The sequence below is a fragment of the Heptranchias perlo genome, chromosome 27 (genome assembly GCF_035084215.1).
Source record: "Heptranchias perlo isolate sHepPer1 chromosome 27, sHepPer1.hap1, whole genome shotgun sequence".
Classification (NCBI taxonomy): Eukaryota; Metazoa; Chordata; class Chondrichthyes; order Hexanchiformes; family Hexanchidae; genus Heptranchias; species Heptranchias perlo.
Window position 1 is genome coordinate 777,895 of NC_090351.1, and position 22,790 is coordinate 800,684.

A 22,790-nucleotide genomic window follows, 5' to 3' on the forward strand; every position below is an offset into this window, starting at 1 on the left:
ACTGTTCCAGTTATACGCTCACTGTTCCAGTTGTACACTCACTGTACCAGTTATACACTCACTGTACCAGTTGTACACTCACTGTTCCAGTTGTACACTCACTGTAACAGTTGTACACTCACTGTTCCAGTTATGCACTCACTGTACCAGTTGTACACTCACTGTTCCAGTTGTACACTCACTGTAACAGTTGTACACTCACTGTTCCAGTTATGCACTCACTGTACCAGTTATACACTCACTGTTCCAGTTATACACTCACTGTACCAGTTGCACACTCACTGTGCCAGTTATACACTCGCTGTACCAGTTGTACACTCACTGTTCCAGTTATACACTCACTGTACCAGTTGTACACTCACTGTTCCTGTTATACAATCACTGTACCAGTTATACACTCACTGTTCCAGTTGTTCACTCACTGTTCCAGTTGTACACTCACTTTACCAGTTGTACACTCACTGTTCCAGTTGTGCACTCACTGTACCAGTTGTGCACTCACTGTTCCAGTTATACAATCACTGTTCCAGTTATACACTCACTGTACCAGTTGTACACTCACTGTTCCAGTTATACACTCACAGTTCCAGTCATACACTCACTGTAACAGTTGTACACTCACTGTTCCAGTTATGCACTCACTGTACCAGTTATACACTCACTGTTCCAGTTATACTCTCACTGTACCAGTTGCACACTCACTGTGCCAGTTATACACTCACTGTTCCAGTTATACACTCACTGTACCAGTTGTACACTCACTGTTCCAGTTATACAATCATTGTACCAGTTATACACTCACTGTTGCAGTTGTTCACTCACTGTTCCAGTTGTACACTCACTTTACCAGTTGTAGACTCACTGTTCCAGTTCTACACTCGCTGTTCCAGTTATACGCTCACTGTTCCAGTTGTACACTCACTCTACCAGTTATACACTCACTCTACCAGTTATACACTCACTGTTCCAGTTATACGCTCACTGTTCCAGTTATACGCTCACTGTTCAGTTATACACTCACTGTACCAGTTATACATTCACTGTACCAGTTATGCACTCACTGTTCTAGTTATACACTCACTGTACCAGTTGTACACTCACTGTTCCAGTTATACAATCACTGTTCCAGTTATACACTCACTGTACCAGTTGTGCACTCACTGTTCCAGTTGTACACTCACTGTACCAGTTATGCACTCATTGTACCAGTTGTACACTCACTGTTTCAGTTATACACTCACTGTTCCAGTAGTACACTCACTGTTCCAGTTATACACTCACTGTACCAGTTATACACTCACTGTTCCAGTTATACGCTCACTGTTCCAGTTATACACTCACTGTTCCAGTTATACGCTCACTGTACCAGTTATACACTCACTGTACCAGTTGTACACTCACTGTTCCAGTTATACACTCACTGTTCCAGTTATACACTCACTGTTCCAGTTATACACTCACTGTTCCAGTTGTACACTCACTGTACCAGTTATACACTCACTGTACCAGTTGTACACTCACTGTTCCAGTTGTACACTCACTGTAACAGTTGTACACTCACTGTTCCAGTTATGCACTCACTGTACCAGTTATACACTCACTGTTCCAGTTATACACTCACTGTACCAGTTGCACACTCACTGTGCCAGTTATACACTCGCTGTACCAGTTGTACACTCACTGTTCCAGTTATACACTCACTGTACCAGTTGTACACTCACTGTTCCTGTTATACAATCACTGTACCAGTTATACACTCACTGTTCCAGTTGTTCACTCACTGTTCCAGTTGTACACTCACTTTACCAGTTGTACACTCACTGTTCCAGTTGTGCACTCACTGTACCAGTTGTACACTCACTGTTCCAGTTATACAATCACTGTTCCAGTTATACACTCACTGTACCAGTTGTACACTCACTGTTCCAGTTATACACTCACAGTTCCAGTCATACACTCACTGTAACAGTTGGACACTCACTGTTCCAGTTATGCACTCACTGTACCAGTTATACACTCACTGTTCCAGTTATACACTCACTGTACCAGTTGCACACTCACTGTGCCAGTTATACACTCACTGTTCCAGTTATACACTCACTGTACCAGTTGTACACTCACTGTTCCAGTTATACAATCATTGTACCAGTTATACACTCACTGTTGCAGTTGTTCACTCACTGTTCCAGTTGTACACTCACTTTACCAGTTGTAGACTCACTGTTCCAGTTCTACACTCGCTGTTCCAGTTATACGCTCACTGTTCCAGTTGTACACTCACTCTACCAGTTATACACTCACTCTACCAGTTATACACTCACTGTTCCAGTTATACGCTCACTGTTCCAGTTATACGCTCACTGTTTCAGTTATACACTCACTGTACCAGTTATACACTCACTGTTCCAGTTATACACTCACTGTTCCAGTTATACACTCACTGTACCAGTTGTACACTCACTGTTCCAGTTATACAATCACTGTTCCAGTTACACACTCACTGTACCAGTTGTGCACTCACTGTTCCAGTTGTACACTCACTGTACCAGTTATGCACTCACTGTACCAGTTATACACTCACTGTTCCAGTTATACACTCACTGTTCCAGTTGCACACTCACTGTTCCAGTTATACACTCACTGTACCAGTTGTACACTCACTGTTCCAGTTATACACTCACTGTTCCAGTCGTACACTCACTGTACCAGTTGTACACTCACTGTTCCAGTTATACACTCACTGTTCCAGTCGTACACTCACTGTACCAGTTATACACTCACTGTTCCAGTTGTACACTCACTGTACCAGTTGTACACTCACTGTAACAGTTGTACACTCACTGTTCCAGTTGTACACTCACTGTACCAGTTATGCACTCACTGTTCCAGTTGTCCACTCACTGTTCCAGTTGTACACTCACTGTATCGGTTATACACTCACTGTACCAGTTATACACTCACTGTTCCAGTTATACGCTCACTGTTCCAGTTACACACTCACTGTTCCAGTTATACACTCACTGTTCCAGTTATACGCTCACTGTACCAGTTATACACTCACTGTACCAGTTGTACACTCACTGTTCCAGTTATACACTCACTGTTCCAGTTATACACTCACTGTTCCAGTTGTACACTCACTCTACCAGTTATACACTCACTCTACCAGTTATACACTCACTGTTCCAGTTATACGCTCACTGTTCCAGTTATACACTCACTGTTCAGTTATACACTCACTGTTCCAGTTATACACCCACTGTACCAGTTGTACACTCACTGTTCCAGTTATACACTCACTGTTCCAGTTGTACACTCACTGTTCCAGTTATGCACTCACTGTTCCAGTTATACACTCACTGTACCAATTGTACACTCACTGTTCCAGTTATACGCTCACTGTTCCAGTTATACACTCACTGTTCCAGTTGTACACTCACTGTTCCAGTTGTGCACTCACTGTTCCAGTTATACGCTCACTGTTCCAGTTGTACACTCACTGTTCCAGTTGTACACTCACTGTTCCAGTGACACGCTCACTGTTCCAGTTGTACACTCACTGTACCAGTTATACACTCACTGTACCAGTTGTACACTCAGTGTTCCAGTTATACACTCACTGTACCAGTTATACACTCACTGTTCCAGTTATACGCTCACTGTTCCAGTTGTACACTCACTGTACCAGTTATACACTCACTGTACCAGTTGTACACTCACTGTTCCAGTTGTACACTCACTGTAACAGTTGTACACTCACTGTTCCAGTTATGCACTCACTGTACCAGTTATACACTCACTGTTCCAGTTATACACTCACTGTACCAGTTGCACACTCACTGTGCCAGTTATACACTCGCTGTACCAGTTGTACACTCACTGTTCCAGTTATACACTCACTATACCAGTTGTACACTCACTGTTCCTGTTATACAATCACTGTACCAGTTATACACTCACTGTTCCAGTTGTTCACTCACTGTTCCAGTTGTACACTCACTTTACCAGTTGTACACTCACTGTTCCAGTTGTGCACTCACTGTACCAGTTGTGCACTCACTGTTCCAGTTATACAATCACTGTTCCAGTTATACACTCACTGTACCAGTTGTACACTCACTGTTCCAGTTATACACTCACAGTTCCAGTCATACACTCACTGTAACAGTTGTACACTCACTGTTCCAGTTATGCACTCACTGTACCAGTTATACACTCACTGTTCCAGTTATACACTCACTGTACCAGTTGAACACTCACTGTGCCAGTTATACACTCACTGTTCCAGTTATACACTCACTGTACCAGTTGTACACTCACTGTTCCAGTTATACAATCATTGTACCAGTTATACACTCACTGTTGCAGTTGTTCACTCACTGTTCCAGTTGTACACTCACTTTACCAGTTGTAGACTCACTGTTCCAGTTCTACACTCGCTGTTCCAGTTATACGCTCACTGTTCCAGTTGTACACTCACTCTACCAGTTAAACACTCACTCTACCAGTTATACACTCACTGTTCCAGTTATACGCTCACTGTTCCAGTTATACGCTCACTGTTCAGTTATACACTCACTGTACCAGTTATACATTCACTGTACCAGTTATACACTCACTGTTCTAGTTATACACTCACTGTACCAGTTGTACACTCACTGTTCCAGTTATACAATCACTGTTCCAGTTATACACTCACTGTACCAGTTGTGCACTCACTGTTCCAGTTGTACACTCACTGTACCAGTTATGCACTCATTGTACCAGTTGTACACTCACTGTTTCAGTTTTCCACTCACTGTTCCAGTAGTACACTCACTGTTCCAGTTATACACTCACTGTACCAGTTATACACTCACTGTTCCAGTTATACGCTCACTGTTCCAGTTATACACTCACTGTTCCAGTTATACACTCACTGTTCCAGTTATACACTCACTGTACCAGTTATACACTCACTGTTCCAGTTATACACTCACTGTTCCAGTTATACGCTCACTGTACCAGTTATACACTCACTGTACCAGTTGTACACTCACTGTTCCAGTTATACACTCACTGTTCCAGTTATACACTCACTGTTCCAGTTGTACACTCACTCTACCAGTTATACACTCACTCTACCAGTTATACACTCACTGTACCAGTTGTACACTCACTGTTCCAGTTATACACTCACTGTTCCAGTTATACACTCACTGTTCCAGTTGTACACTCACTCTACCAGTTATACACTCACTCTACCAGTTATACGCTCACTGTTCCAGTTATACGCTCACTGTTCAGTTATACACTCACTGTTCCAGTTATACACTCACTGTACCAGTTGTACACTCACTGTTCCAGTTATGCACTCACTGTTCCAGTTGTACACTCACTGTTCCAGTTATGCACTCACTGTTCCAGTTATACACTCACTGTACCAATTGTACACTCACTGTTCCAGTTATACGCTCACTGTTCCAGTTATACACTCACTGTTCCAGTTGTACACTCACTGTTCCAGTTGTGCACTCACTGTTCCAGTTAGATGCTCACTGTTCCAGTTGTACACTCACTGTTCCAGTTGTACACTCACTGTTCCAGTGACATGCTCACTGTTCCAGTTGTACACTCACTGTACCAGTTATACACTCACTGTACCAGTTGTACACTCAGTGTTCCAGTTATACACTCACTGTACCAGTTATACACTCACTGTTCCAGTTATACGCTCACTGTTCCAGTTGTACACTCACTGTACCAGTTATACACTCACTGTACCAGTTGTACACTCACTGTTCCAGTTGTACGCTCACTGTAACAGTTGTACACTCACTGTTCCAGTTATGCACTCACTGTACCAGTTATACACTCACTGTTCCAGTTATACACTCACTGTACCAGTTGCACACTCACTGTGCCAGTTATACACTCACTGTACCAGTTGTACACTCACTGTTCCAGTTATACACTCACTGTACCAGTTGTACACTCACTGTTCCAGTTATACAATCATTGTACCAGTTATACACTCACTGTTCCAGTTGTTCACTCACTGTTCCAGTTGTACACTTACTTTACCAGTTGTACACTCACTGTTCCAGTTGTGCACTCACTGTACCAGTTGTACACTCACTGTTCCAGTTATACAATCACTGTTCCAGTTATACACTCACTGTACCAGTTGTACACTCACTTTTCCAGTTATACACTCACAGTTCCAGTCATACACTCACTGTAACAGTTGTACACTCACTGTTCCAGTTATGCACTCACTGTACCAGTTATACACTCACTGTTCCAGTTATACACTCACTGTACCAGTTGCACACTCACTGTGCCAGTTATACACTCACTGTTCCAGTTATACACTCACTGTACCAGTTGTACACTCACTGTTCCAGTTATACAATCACTGTTCCAGTTATACACTCACTGTACCAGTTGTGCACTCACTGTTCCAGTTGTACACTCACTGTACCAGTTATGCACTCATTGTACCAGTTGTACACTCACTGTTTCAGTTATACACTCACTGTTCCAGTTGTACACTCACTGTTCCAGTTATACACTCACTGTACCAGTTATACACTTACTGTTCCAGTTATACACTCACTGTACCAGTTGTACACTCACTGTTCCAGTTATACAATCACTGTACCAGTTATACACTCACTGTTCCAGTTATACAATCACTGTTCCAGTTATACACTCGCTGTACCAGTTATACACTCACTGTACCAGTTATACAATCACTGTTCCAGTTGTACACTCACTGTTCCAGTTCTTCGCTCACTGTACCAGTTATACACTCACTGTTCCAGTTATACACTCACTGTTCCAGTTAGACACTCACTGTTCCAGTCGTACACTCACTGTACCAGTTATACACTCACTGTTCCAGTTGTACACTCACTGTACCAGTTGTACACTCACTGTACCAGTTGTACACTCACTGTACCAGTTATACACTCACTGTTCCAGTTGTACACTCACTGTACCAGTTATGCACTCACTGTTCCAGTTGTACACTCACTGTTCCAGTTGTACACTCACTGTTCCAGTTGTACACTCACTGTACCGGTTATACACTCACTGTACCAGTTATACACTCACTGTACCAGTTATACACTCACTGTTCCAGTTATACGCTCACTGTTCCAGTTATACACTCACTGTTCCACTTATACACTCATTGTTCCAGTTATACACTCACTGTACCAGTTATACACTCACTGTTCCAGTTATACACTCACTGTTCCAGTTATACACTCACTGTTCCAGTTATACGCTCACTGTTCCAGTTATACGCTCACTGTTCCAGTTATACGCTCACTGTTCCAGTTATACGCTCACTGTTCCAGTTATACGCTCACTGTTCAGTTATAAACTCACACTACCAGTTATACACTCACTGTTCCAGTTATACACTCACTGTACCAGTTGTACACTCACTGTTCACGTTATACACTCACTGTACCAGTTATACACTCACTGTTCCAGTTATACACTCACTCTACCAGTTATACACTCACTGTTCCAGTTATACGCTCACTGTTCCAGTTATACGCTCACTGTTCAGTTATGCACTCACTGTATCAGTTATACACTCACTGTTCCAGTTATACACTCACTGTACCAGTTGTACACTCACTGTTCCAGTTATACACTCACTTTTCCAGTTGGACACTCACTGTTCCAGTTATGCACTAACTGTTCCAGTTATACACTCACTGTACCAATTGTACACTCACTGTTCCAGTTATACGCTCACTGTTCCAGTTATACACTCACTGTTCCAGTTGTACACTCACTGTTCCAGTTGTGCACTCACTGTTCCAGTTATACGCTCACTGTTCCAGTTATACGCTCACTGTTCCAGTTGTACACTCACTGTTCCAGTTGTACACTCACTGTTCCAGTTATACACTCACTGTACCAGTTGTACACTCACTGTACCAGTTGTACACTCACTGTACCAGTTATACACTCACTGTACCAGTTGTACACTCACTGTTCCAGTTGTACACTCACTGTAACAGTTGTACACTCACTGTTCCAGTTATGCACTCACTGTACCAGTTATACACTCACTGTTCCAGTTATACACTCACTGTACCAGTTGTACACTCACTGTTCCAGTTGTGCACTCACTGTACCAGTTGTACACTCACTGTTCCAGTTATACAATCACTGTTCCAGTTATACACTCACTGTACCAGTTGTACACTCACTGTTCCAGTTATACACTCACTGTTCCAGTCATACACTCACTGTAACAGTTGTACACTCACTGTTCCAGTTATGCACTCACTGTACCAGTTATACACTCACTGTTCCAGTTATACACTCACTGTACCAGTTGCACACTCACTGTGCCAGTTATACACTCACTGTTCCAGTTATACACTCACTGTACCAGTTGTACACTCACTGTTCCAGTTATACAATCATTGTACCAGTTGTTCACTCACTGTTCCAGTTGTACACTCACTTTACCAGTTGTACACTCACTTTACCAGTTGTACACTCACTGTTCCAGTTATGCACTCACTGTACAAGTTGCACACTCACTGTGCCAGTTATACACTGACTGTACCAGTTGTAAACTCACTGTTCCAGTTATACACTCACTGTTCCAGTTATACACTCACTGTTCCAGTTGTACACTCACTGTTCCAGTTATACACTCACTGTTCCAGTTGTACACTCACTGTTCCAGTTATACACTCACTGTACCAGTTGCACACTCACTGTGCCAGTTATACACTCACTGTTCCAGTTGTACACTCACTGTTCCAGTTATACACTCACTGTTCCAGTTATACACTCACTGTACCAGTTGCACACTCACTGTGCCAGTTATACACTCACTGTACCAGTTATACACTCACTGTTCCAGTTATACACTCACTGTTCCAGTTATACACTCACTGTTCCAGTTGTACACTCACTGTACCAGTTATACACTCACTGTTCCAGTTTTCACTCACTGTTCCAGTTGTACACTCACTGTTCCAGTTATACACTCACTGTTCCAGTTGTACACTCACTGTTCCAGTTATACACTCACTGTACCAGTTGTACACTCACTGTTCCAGTTATACACTCACTGTTCCAGTTGTACACTCACTGTTCCAGTTATACACTCACTGTTCCAGTTATACACTCACTGTACCTGTTGTACACTCACTGTTCCAGTTATACAATCACTGTTCCAGTTATACATTCACTGTACCAGTTGTACACTCACTGTTCCAGTTATACACTCACTGTTCCAGTCATACACTCACTGTAACAGTTGTACACTCACTGTTCCAGTTATGCACTCACTGTACCAGTTATACACTCACTGTTCCAGTTATACACTCACTGTACCAGTTGCACACTCACTGTACCAGTTGCACACTCACTGTGCCAGTTATACACTCACTGTACCAGTTATACACTCACTGTTCCAGTTATGCACTCACTGTTCCAGTTATACACTCACTGTTCCAGTTGTACACTCACTGTACCAGTTATACACTCACTGTTCCAGTTATACACTCACTGTTCCAGTTGTACACTCACTGTTCCAGTTATACACTCACTGTTCCAGTTGTACACTCACTGTTCCAGTTATACACTCACTGTACCAGTTGTACACTCACTGTTCCAGTTATACACTCACTGTTCCAGTTGTACACTCACTGTTCCAGTTATACACTCACTGTTCCAGTTATACACTCACTGTACCTGTTGTACACTCACTGTTCCAGTTATACAATCACTGTTCCAGTTATACACTCACTGTACCAGTTGTACACTCACTGTTCCAGTTATACACTCACTGTTACAGTCATACACTCACTGTAACAGTTATGCACTCACTGTACCAGTTATACACTCACTGTTCCAGTTATACACTCACTGTACCAGTTGCACACTCACTGTGCCGGTTAAACACTCACTGTACCAGTTGTACACTCACTGTTCCAGTTATACACTCACTGTTTCAGTTATACACTCACTGTTCCAGTTATACACTCACTGTACCAGTTATACACTCACTGTACCAGTTGTGCACTCACTGTTCCAGTTATGCACTCACTGTACCAGTTATACACTCACTGTTCCAGTTATACACTCACTGTACCAGTTGCACACTCACTGTGCCGGTTAAACACTCACTGTACCAGTTGTACACTCACTGTTCCAGTTATACACTCACTGTACCAGTTTTACAATCACTGTTCCAGTTATACGCTCACTGTTCCAGTTATACACTCACTGTTCCAGTTATACACTCACTGTTTCAGTTATACACTCACTGTTCTAGTTATACACTCACTGTACCAGTTATACACTCACTGTACCAGTTATACACTCACTGTTCCAGTTATACATTCACTGTACCAGTTATACACTCACTGTTCTAGTTATACACTCACTGTACCAGTTATGCATTCACTGTTCCAGTTATACACTCACTGTTTCAGTTATACACTCACTGTTCTGGTCATACACTCACTGTACCAGTTATACACTCACTGTTCCAGTTATACACTCACTGTTCTAGTTATACACTCACTGTACCAGTTATACACTCACTGTTCCAGTTATACACTCACTGTTCCAGTTCTACACTCACTGTACCAGTTCTACACTCACTGTACCAGTTGTACACTCACTGTTCTAGTTATACACTCACTGTTCCAGTTATACACTCACTGTACCAGTTATACACTCACTGTTCCAGTTATACACTCACTGTTTCAGTTATACACTCACTGTACCAGTTATACACTCACTGTTCCAGTTATACACTCACTGTTCCAGTTATACACTCACTGTTCCAGTTGTACACTCACTGTTCCAGTTATACAATCACTGTTCCAGTTATACACTCACTGTACCAGTTGTGCACTCACTGTTCCAGTTGTACACTCACTGTACCAGTTATGCACTCATTGTACCAGTTGTACACTCACTGTTTCAGTTATACACTCACTGTTCCAGTTGTACACTCACTTTCCAGTTGTACACTCACTGTTCCAGTTATTCACTCACTGTACCAGTTATACACTTACTGTTCCAGTTATACACTCACTGTACCAGTTGTACACTCACTGTTCCAGTTATACACTCACTGTTCCAGTTATACACTCACTGCTCCAGTTATACACTCACTGTTCCAGTTATACACTCACTGTACCAGTTGTACACTCACTGTTCCAGTCGTACACTCACTGTACCAGTTGTACACTCACTGTTCCAGTTATGCACTCACTGTTCCAGTTGTACAATCACTGTACCAGTTGTACACTCACTGTACCAGTTGTACACTCACTGTACCAGTTATGCACTCACTGTTCCAGTTGTACACTCACTGTTCCAGTTGTACACTCACTGTACCGGTTATACACTCACTGTACCAGTTATACACTCACTGTTCCAGTTATACGCTCACTGTTCCAGTTATACACTCACTGTTCCAGTTGTACACTCACTGTTCCAGTTGTGCACTCACTGTTCCAGTTATACGCTCACTGTTCTAGTTGTACACTCACTGTTCCAGTTGTACACTCACTGTACCAGTTGTACACTCACTGTTCCAGTTATACGCTCACTGTTCCAGTTGTACACTCACTGTACCAGTTATACACTCACTGTACCAGTTGTACACTCACTGTTCCAGTTATACACTCACTGGTCCAGTTGTACGCTCACTGTTCCAGTTATACACTCACTGTACCAGTTGTACACTCACTGTTCCAGTTATACACTCACTGTTCCAGTTATACACTCACTGTTCCAGTTATACTCTCACTGTTCCAGTTATACGCTCACTGTACCAGTTGTACGCTCACTGTTCCAGTTATACGCTCACTGTTCCAGTTATACGCTCACTGTTCCAGTTATACGCTCACTGTACCAGTTGTAGGCTCACTGTTCCAGTTATGCTCTCACTGTTCCAGTTATACGCTCACTGTTCCAGTTATACACTCACTGTTCCAGTTGTACACTCACTGTTCCAGTTATACGCTCACTGTTCCAGTTATACACTCACTGTATCAGTTATACACTCACTGTTCCAGTTATACACTCACTGTTCCAGTTATACACTCACTGTTCCAGTTATACACTCACTGTACCAGTTATACACTCACTGTTCCAGTTATACACTCACTGTACCAGTTATACACACACTGTACCAGTTATACACACACTGTTCCAGTTATACACTCACTGTTCCAGTTCTACACTCACTGTTCCAGTTATACACTCACTGTTCCAGTTATACACTCACTGTTCCAGTTATACACTCACTGTTCCAGTTCTACACTCACTGTTCCAGTTATACACTCACTGTTCCAGTTATACACTCACTGTTCCAGTTATACACTCACTGTACCAGTTATACACTCACTGTTCCAGTTATACACTCACTGTTCCAGTTATACACTCACTGTTCCAGTTATACACTCACTGTTCCAGTTATACACTCACTGTAATGGCCGTACTTTGAACGGATGGATTTTTTTACTCACCAATTCAGCGATTGCTGCGTTCGAATGTTTCGCGGCTTCAAAGATTATCTCCAGTGATTCTTTGGTTTTAAAACAGAAAAACAGAAGCTTGGGATTTAATTGGCTGAAGTGATTCACTGACAGAAAAGTCTTTTGCTTCGTTCTTCTCTAAACACATTTATCTCCTGAGATATGGAAGAGATTGGCTCAAATGTCAGTCCTGTATAACCGGTTCAGTGACGATCGGTCGGTGTAACCGGTTCAGTGACTATCGGTCGGTGTAACCGGGTCATTGAAGATCGGTCGGTGTTACCGGTTCAGTGACGATCGGTCGGTGTAACCGGTTCAGTGACTATCGGTCGGTGTAACCGGGTCAGTGACGATCGGTCAGTGTAACCGGGTCATTGAAGATCGGTCGGTGTTACCGGGTCAGTGGCGATCGGTCGGTGTAACCGGGTCATTGAAGATCGGTCGGTGTAACCGGGTCATTGAAGATCGGTCGGTGTAACCGGGTCAGTGACGATCGGTCGGGGTAACCGGGTCATTGAAGATCGGTCGGTGTAACCGGGTCAGTAAGGATCGGTCAGTTTTAACCGGGTTAGTGATGATCGGTCGGTGTAACCGGGTCAGTGACGATCGGTCGGTGTAACCGGGTCAGTGATGATCGGTCGGTGTAACCGGGTCAGTAATGATCGATCGGTGTAACCGGGTCAGTGACGATCGGTCGGTGTAACCGGGTCAGTGATGATCGGTTGGTGTAACTGGGTCAGTAACAGGCAGTGTAACCGGGTCAGTGACGGGCGGTGTAACCGGGTCAGTGACGGGCGGTCGGTGTAACCGGGTCAGTAACGGGCAGTGTAACCGGGTCAGTGACGGGCGGTGTAACCGGGTCAGTGACGGGCGGTCGGTGTAACCGGGTCAGTAATGGGCGGTGTAACCGGGTCAGTGACGGGCGGTGTAACCGGGTCAGTGACGGGCGGTGTAACCTGGTCAGTGACGGGCGGTGTAACCGGGTCAGTGACGGGCGGTCAGTGTAACCGGGTCAGTGACGGGCGGTCAGTGTAACCAGGTCAGTAATGGGCGGTGTAACCGGGTCAGTGACGGGCGTTCAGTGCAACCACTTCAGTGACGGGCGGTCAGTGTAACCGGGTCAGTGACGGGCGGTGTAACCGGGTCAGTGACGGGCAGTGTAACCGGGTCAGTAACGGGCGGTGTAACCGGGTCAGTCATGGGCGGTGTAACTGGGTCAGTAACGGGCGGTGTAACCGGGTCAGTAACGGGCAGTGTAACCGGGTCAGTGACGGGCGGTCAGTGTAACCGGGTCAGTGACGGGCGGCGAGTGTAACCGGGTCAGTGATGGGCGTTCAGTGTAACCGGGTCAGTAACGGGCAGTGTAACAGGGTCAGTAATGGGCAGTGTAACCGGGTCAGTAACGGGCAGTGTAACCGGGTCAGTGACGGGCGGTGTAACCGGGTCAGTGACGGGCGGTCAGTGTAACCGGGTCAGTGACGGGCGGCCAGTGTAACCGGGTCAGTAATGGGCGTTCAGTGTAACCGGATCAGTAACGGGCAGTGTAACCGGGTCAGTGACGGGCGGTGTAACCGGGTCAGTGACGGGCGGTGTAATCGGGTCAGTGACGGGCGGTGTAATCGGGTCAGTAACGGGCGGTCAGTGTAACCGGGTCAGTGACAGGCGGTGTAACCGGGTCAGTAACGGGCGGTCAGTGTAACCGGGTCAGTGACGGGCGGTCAGTGTAACCGGGTCAGTGACGGGCGGTCAGTGTAACCTGGTCAGTGATGGGCGGTCAGTGTAACCAGGTCATTAATGGGCGGTCAGTGTAACCGGGTGAGTGACGGGCGGTGTAACCGGGTCAGTGACGGGCGGTGTAACCGGGTCAGTGACGGGCGGTGTAACCGGGTCAGTGACGGGCAGTGTAACCGGGTCAGTAACGGGCGGTCAGTGTAACCGGGTCAGTGACAGGCGGTGTAACCGGGTCAGTAACGGGCGGTCAGTGTAACCGGGTCAGTGACGGGCGGTCAGTGTAACCGGGTCAGTGATGGGCGGTGTAACCGGGTCAGTGATGGGCGGTGTAACCGGGTGAGTGACGGGCGGTGTAACCGGGTCAGTGACGGGCGGTCAATGTAACCAGGTCAGTGATGGGCGGTCAGTGTAACCGGGTCAGTAATGGGCGGTGTAACCGGGTCAGTAACGGGCAGTGTAACCGGGTCAGTGACGGGCGGTCAGTGTAACCGGGTCAGTGACGGGCAGTGTAACCGGGTCAGTGACCGGCGGTGAGTGTAACCAGGTCAGTAATGGTCAGTGTAACCGGGTCAGTGACGGGCGGTGAGTGTAACCAGGTCAGTAATGGGCCCTGTAACCGGGTCAGTGACGGGCGGGTTAACCGGGTCAGTAATGGTCAGTGTAACCGGGTCAGTGACGGGCGGTCAGTGTAACCGGGTCAATGACGGGCAGTGTAACCGGGTCAGTGACGGGCGGTCAGTGTAACCGGGTCAGTAACGGGCAGTGTAACCGGGTCAGTAACGGGCAGTGTAACCGGGTCAGTGACGGGAATTGTAACCGGATCAGTGACGGGCGGTCAGTGTAACCGGGTCAGTAATGGGCAGTGTAACCGGGTCAGTGACCGGCGGTTAGTGTAACCGGGTCAGTAAAGGGCCGTGTAACCGGGTCAGTGACAGCCGTTCAGTGTAACTGGGTCAGTAATGGGCGGTGTAACCGGGTCAGTGACGGGCAGGTTAACCGAGTCAGTGACGGGCGGTGTAACCGGGTCAGTTATGGGTGGTGTAACCGGGTCAGTGATGGGCGGTCAGTGTAACCGGGTCAGTAATGGGCGGTGTAACCGGGTCAGTAATGGGCGGTGTAACCGGGTCAGTAATGGGCGGTGTAACCGGGTCAGTAATGGGCGGTGTAACCGGGTCAGTGACGGGCGGTGTAACCGGGTCAGTGACGGGCGGTGTAACTGGGTCAGTGACGGGCAGTGTAACCGGGTCAGTAATGGGCGGTGTAACCGGGTCAGTAACGGGCAGTGTAACCGGGTCAGTGACGGGCGGTCAGTGTAACCGGGTCAGTAACGGGCGGTGTAACCGGGTCAGTGACGGGCGGTCAGTGTAACCGAGTCAGTGACGGGCGGTCAGTGTAACCAGGTCAGTAACAGGCGGTCAGTGTAACCGGGTCAGTGACGGGCGGTCAGTGTAACCGGGTCAGTAATGGGCGGTCAGTGTAACCGGGTCAGTAACGGGCAATGTAACCGGGTCAGTGACGGGTGGTCAGTGTAACCGGGTCAGTGACGGGCGGTCAGTGTAACCGGGTCAGTGACGAGCGGTCAGTGTAACCGGGTCAGTAATGGGCAGTGTAACCGGGTCAGTGACGGGCGTTCAGTGTAACCGGGTCAGTAATGGGCGGTGTAACCGGGTCAGTGACGGGCAGTGTAACCGGGTCAGTGACGGGCGGTCAGTGTAACCGGGTCAGTAATGGGCGGTGTAACCGGGTCAGTAACGGGCAGTGTAACCGGGTCAGTGACGGGCGGTCAGTGTAACCGGGTCAGTGACGGGCAGTGTAACCGGGTCAGTGACCGGCGGTGAGTGTAACCAGGTCAGTAATGGTCAGTGTAACCGGGTCAGTGACGGGCGGTGAGTGTAACCAGGTCAGTAATGGGCCGTGTAACCGGGTCAGTGACGGGCGGGTTAACCGGGTCAGTAATGGTCAGTGTAACCGGGTCAGTGACGGGCGGTCAGTGTAACCGGGTCAATGACGGGCAGTGTAACCGGGTCAGTGACGGGCGGTCAGTGTAACCGGGTCAGTAACGGGCAGTGTAACCGGGTCAGTAACGGGCAGTGTAACCGGGTCAGTGACGGGAATTGTAACCGGATCAGTGACGGGCGGTCAGTGTAACCGGGTCAGTAATGGGCAGTGTAACCGGGTCAGTGACCGGCGGTTAGTGTAACCGGGTCAGTAAAGGGCCGTGTAACCGGGTCAGTGACAGCCGTTCAGTGTAACTGGGTCAGTAATGGGCGGTGTAACCGGGTCAGTGACGGGCAGGTTAACCGAGTCAGTGACGGGTGGTGTAACCGGGTCAGTTATGGGTGGTGTAACCGGGTCAGTGATGGGCGGTCAGTGTAACCGGGTCAGTAATGGGCGGTGTAACCGGGTCAGTAATGGGCGGTGTAACCGGGTCAGTAATGGGCGGTGTAACCGGGTCAGTAATGGGCGGTGTAACCGGGTCAGTGACGGGCGGTGTAACCGGGTCAGTGACGGGCGGTGTAACTGGGTCAGTGACGGGCAGTGTAACCGGGTCAGTAATGGGCGGTGTAACCGGGTCAGTAACGGGCAGTGTAACCGGGTCAGTGACGGGCGGTCAGTGTAACCGGGTCAGTAACGGGCGGTGTAACCGGGTCAGTGACGGGCGGTCAGTGTAACCGAGTCAGTGACGGGCGGTCAGTGTAACCAGGTCAGTAACAGGCGGTCAGTGTAACCGGGTCAGTGACGGGCGGTCAGTGTAACCGGGTCAGTAATGGGCGGTCAGTGTAACCGGGTCAGTAACGGGCAATGTAACCGGGTCAGTGACGGGTGGTCAGTGTAACCGGGTCAGTGACGGGCGGTCAGTGTAACCGGGTCAGTAACGGGCGGTGTAACAGGGTCAGTGACGGGCGGTGTAACCGGATCAGTGACGGGCGGTTAGTGTAACCGGGTCAGTAACGGGCAGTGTAACCGGGTCAGTAACGGCGGTCAGTGTAACCGGGTCAGTAATGGGCAGTGTAACCGGGTCAGTGACCGGCGGTTAGTGTAACCGGGTCAGTAACGGGCAGTGTAACCGGGTCAGTGACGGGCGGTCAGTGTAACCGGGTCAGTGACGGGCGGTGTAACCGGGTCAGTAACGGGCGGTCAGTGTAACCGGGTCAGTAATGGGCAGTGTAACCGGGTCAGTGACCGGCGGTTAGTGTAACCGGGTCAGTAACGGGCAGTGTAACCGGGTCAGTGACGGGCGGTCAGTGTAACCGGGTCAGTAACGGGCAGTGTAACCGGGTCAGTGACCGGCAGTGTAACCGGGTCAGTAATGGGCAGTGTAACCGGGTCAGTAACGGGCAGTGTAACCGGGTCAGTGACCGGCAGTGTAACCGGGTCAGTGACGGGCAGTGTAACTGGGTCAGTGACCGGCAGTGTAACCGGGTCAGTAACGGGCAGTGTAACCGGATCAGTGACGGGCGGTCAGTGTAACCGGGTCATTAATGGGCAGTGTAACCGGGTCAGTGACCGGCGGTTAGTGTAACCGGGTCAGTAATGGGCAGTGTAACCGGGTCAGTGACGGGCGGGTTAACCAAGTCAGTGACGGGCGGTGTAACCGGGTCAGTTATGGGTGGTGTAACCGGGTCATTGATGGGCGGTCAGTGTAACCGGGTCAGTAATGGGCGGTGTAACCGGGTCAGTAATGGGCGGTGTAACCGGGTCAGTCATGGGCGGTGTAACCGGGTCAGTGACGGGCGGTGTAACCGGGTCAGTGACGGGCGGTGTAACCGGGTCAGTGACGGGCGGTGTAACCGGGTCAGTAATGGGCGGTGTAACTGGGTCAGTGACGGGCAGTGTAACCGGGTCAGTAACGGGCAGTGTAACCGGGTCAGTAATGGGCAGTGTAACCGGGTCAGTGACGGACGGTCAGTGTAACCGGGTCAGTAATGGGCGGTGTAACTGTGTCAGTAACGGGCGGTGTAACCGGGTCAGTGACGGGCGGTGTAACCGGGTCAGTAATGGCCGGTGTAACTGGGTTAGTAACGGGCGGTGTAACCGGGTCAGTGACGGACGGTCAGTGTAACCGGGTCAGTAATGGGCGGTGTAACCGGGTCAGTGACGGGCAGTGTAACCGGGTCAGTGACGGGCGGTCAGTGTAACCGGGTCAGTGACGGGCAGTGTAACCGGGTCAGTGACGGGCGGTCAGTGTAACCGGGTCACTAATGGGCGGTGTAACCGTGTCAGTAACGGGCAGTGTAACCGGGTCAGTGACGGGCGGTCAGTGTAACCGGGTCAGTGACGGGCAGTGTAACCGGGTCAGTGACCGGCGGTCAGTGTAACCGGGTCAGTAATGGTCATTGTAACCGGGTCAGTAACAGGCGGTCAGTGTCACCAGGTCAGTAATGGGCGGTGCAACCGGGTCAGTGACAGCCGTTCAGTGTAACTGGGTCAGTGACGGGCGGTCAGTGTAACCAGGTCAGTAATGGGCGGTGTAACTGGGTCAGTCACGGGCGGGTTAACCGGGTCAGTAATGGTCAGTGTAACCGGGTCAGTGACAGCCGTTCAGTGTAACTGGGTCAGTGACGGGCGGTCAGTGTAACCAGGTCAGTAATGGGTGGTGTAACCGGGTCAGTGACGGGCAGTGTAACCAGGTCAGTAATGGGCGGTGTAACCGGGTCAGTGACGGGCGGTGTAACCGGATCAGTAACGGGCAGTGTAACCGGGTCAGTGACGGGCGGTCAATGTAACCGGGTCAGTTATGGGTGGTGTAACCGGATCAGTGATGGGCGGTCAGTGCAACCGGGTCAGTGACGGGCGGTCAATGTAACCGGGTCAGTTATGGGTGGTGTAACCGGGTCAGTAACGGGCGGTCAGTGTAACCGGTTCAGTAATGGGCGGTGTAACCGGGTCAGTAACGGGCAGTGTAACCGGGTCAGTGACGGGCGTTTAGTGTAACCGGGTCAGTGACGGGCGGTTAGTGTAACTGGGTCAGTGATGGGCGGTCAGTGTAACCGGGTCAGTAATGGGCGATGTAACCGGGTCAGTGATGGGCGGTCAGTGTAACTGGGTCAGTAACGGGCGGTGTGACCGGGTCAGTAACGGGCGGTGTAACCGGGTCAGTAACGGGCAGTGTAACCGGGTCAGTGACGGGCGGTCAGTGTAACCGGGTCAGTAACGGGCGGTCAGTGTAACCGAGTCAGTAATGGGCGGTGTAACCAGGTCAGTAACAGGCGGTCAGTGTAACCGGGTCAGTGACGGGCGGTCAGTGTAACCGGGTCAGTAATGGGCGGTCAGTGTAACCGGGTCAGTAACGGGCAATGTAACCGGGTCAGTGACGGGCGGTCAGTGTAACCGGGTCAGTGACGGGCGGTCAGTGTAACCGGGTCAGTAACGGGCGGTGTAACCGGGTCAGTGACGGGCGGTGTAAAGGGTCAGTGACGGGCGGTGTAACCGGGTCAGTAACGGGCAGTGTAACCGGGTCAGTAACGGGCGGTGTAACCGGGTCAGTGACGGGAATTGTAACCGGATCAGTGACGGGCGGTGAGTGTAACCAGGTCAGTAATGGTCAGTGTAACCGGGTCAGTGACGGGCGGTGAGTGTAACCAGGTCAGTAATGGGCCGTGTAACCGGGTCAGTGACGGGCGGGTTAACCGGGTCAGTAATGGTCAGTGTAACCGGGTCAGTGACGGGCGGTCAGTGTAACCGGGTCAATGACGGGCAGTGTAACCGGGTCAGTGACGGGCGGTCAGTGTAACCGGGTCAGTAACGGGCAGTGTAACCGGGTCAGTAACGGGCAGTGTAACCGGGTCAGTGACGGGAATTGTAACCGGATCAGTGACGGGCGGTCAGTGTAACCGGGTCAGTAATGGGCAGTGTAACCGGGTCAGTGACCGGCGGTTAGTGTAACCGGGTCAGTAAAGGGCCGTGTAACCGGGTCAGTGACAGCCGTTCAGTGTAACTGGGTCAGTAATGGGCGGTGTAACCGGGTCAGTGACGGGCAGGTTAACCGAGTCAGTGACGGGCGGTGTAACCGGGTCAGTTATGGGTGGTGTAACCGGGTCAGTGATGGGCGGTCAGTGTAACCGGGTCAGTAATGGGCGGTGTAACCGGGTCAGTAATGGGCGGTGTAACCGGGTCAGTAATGGGCGGTGTAACCGGGTCAGTAATGGGCGGTGTAACCGGGTCAGTGACGGGCGGTGTAACCGGGTCAGTGACGGGCGGTGTAACTGGGTCAGTGACGGGCAGTGTAACCGGGTCAGTAATGGGCGGTGTAACCGGGTCAGTAACGGGCAGTGTAACCGGGTCAGTGACGGGCGGTCAGTGTAACCGGGTCAGTAACGGGCGGTGTAACCGGGTCAGTGACGGGCGGTCAGTGTAACCGAGTCAGTGACGGGCGGTCAGTGTAACCAGGTCAGTAACAGGCGGTCAGTGTAACCGGGTCAGTGACGGGCGGTCAGTGTAACCGGGTCAGTAATGGGCGGTCAGTGTAACCGGGTCAGTAACGGGCAATGTAACCGGGTCAGTGACGGGTGGTCAGTGTAACCGGGTCAGTGACGGGCGGTCAGTGTAACCGGGTCAGTAACGGGCGGTGTAACAGGGTCAGTGACGGGCGGTGTAACCGGATCAGTGACGGGCGGTTAGTGTAACCGGGTCAGTAACGGGCAGTGTAACCGGGTCAGTAACGGCGGTCAGTGTAACCGGGTCAGTAATGGGCAGTGTAACCGGGTCAGTGACCGGCGGTTAGTGTAACCGGGTCAGTAACGGGCAGTGTAACCGGGTCAGTGACGGGCGGTCAGTGTAACCGGGTCAGTGACGGGCGGTGTAACCGGGTCAGTAACGGGCGGTCAGTGTAACCGGGTCAGTAATGGGCAGTGTAACCGGGTCAGTGACCGGCGGTTAGTGTAACCGGGTCAGTAACGGGCAGTGTAACCGGGTCAGTGACGGGCGGTCAGTGTAACCGGGTCAGTAACGGGCAGTGTAACCGGGTCAGTGACCGGCAGTGTAACCGGGTCAGTAATGGGCAGTGTAACCGGGTCAGTAACGGGCAGTGTAACCGGGTCAGTGACCGGCAGTGTAACCGGGTCAGTGACGGGCAGTGTAACTGGGTCAGTGACCGGCAGTGTAACCGGGTCAGTAACGGGCAGTGTAACCGGATCAGTGACGGGCGGTCAGTGTAACCGGGTCATTAATGGGCAGTGTAACCGGGTCAGTGACCGGCGGTTAGTGTAACCGGGTCAGTAATGGGCAGTGTAACCGGGTCAGTGACGGGCGGGTTAACCAAGTCAGTGACGGGCGGTGTAACCGGGTCAGTTATGGGTGGTGTAACCGGGTCATTGATGGGCGGTCAGTGTAACCGGGTCAGTAATGGGCGGTGTAACCGGGTCAGTAATGGGCGGTGTAACCGGGTCAGTGACGGGCGGTGTAACCGGGTCAGTGACGGGCGGTGTAACCGGGTCAGTGACGGGCGGTGTAACCGGGTCAGTAATGGGCGGTGTAACTGGGTCAGTGACGGGCAGTGTAACCGGGTCAGTAACGGGCAGTGTAACCGGGTCAGTAATGGGCAGTGTAACCGGGTCAGTGACGGACGGTCAGTGTAACCGGGTCAGTAATGGGCGGTGTAACTGGGTCAGTAACGGGCGGTGTAACCGGGTCAGTGACGGGCGGTGTAACCGGGTCAGTAATGGGCGGTGTAACTGGGTTAGTAACGGGCGGTGTAACCGGGTCAGTGACGGACGGTCAGTGTAACCGGGTCAGTAATGGGCGGTGTAACCGGGTCAGTGACGGGCAGTGTAACCGGGTCAGTGACGGGCGGTCAGTGTAACCGGGTCAGTGACGGGCAGTGTAACCGGGTCAGTGACGGGCGGTCAATGTAACCGGGTCAGTTATGGGTGGTGTAACCGGATCAGTGATGGGCGGTCAGTGCAACCGGGTCAGTGACGGGCGGTCAATGTAACCGGGTCAGTTATGGGTGGTGTAACCGGGTCAGTAACGGGCGGTCAGTGTAACCGGTTCAGTAATGGGCGGTGTAACCGGGTCAGTAACGGGCAGTGTAACCGGGTCAGTGACGGGCGTTTAGTGTAACCGGGTCAGTGACGGGCGGTTAGTGTAACTGGGTCAGTGATGGGCGGTCAGTGTAACCGGGTCAGTAATGGGCGATGTAACCGGGTCAGTGATGGGCGGTCAGTGTAACTGGGTCAGTAACGGGCGGTGTGACCGGGTCAGTAACGGGCGGTGTAACCGGGTCAGTAACGGGCAGTGTAACCGGGTCAGTGACGGGCGGTCAGTGTAACCGGGTCAGTAACGGGCGGTCAGTGTAACCGAGTCAGTAATGGGCGGTGTAACCAGGTCAGTAACAGGCGGTCAGTGTAACCGGGTCAGTGACGGGCGGTCAGTGTAACCGGGTCAGTAATGGGCGGTCAGTGTAACCGGGTCAGTAACGGGCAATGTAACCGGGTCAGTGACGGGCGGTCAGTGTAACCGGGTCAGTGACGGGCGGTCAGTGTAACCGGGTCAGTAACGGGCGGTGTAACCGGGTCAGTGACGGGCGGTGTAAAG

General features: G+C 50.0%; 1 protein-coding gene across 1 annotated transcript in view; it reads right to left on the minus strand.

Moving 5' to 3' along the window:
* The window catches only part of LOC137344317 (FYVE, RhoGEF and PH domain-containing protein 2-like), a 590,021-nt gene that overhangs the window by 402,544 nt on the left and 164,687 nt on the right, over window positions 1-22,790 (minus strand). The window contains exon 8 of the mRNA XM_068007178.1: window positions 12,516-12,574. Coding sequence (XP_067863279.1) covers window positions 12,516-12,574 — 59 coding nt within the window. The remainder of the gene's footprint in view (window positions 1-12,515; window positions 12,575-22,790) is intronic.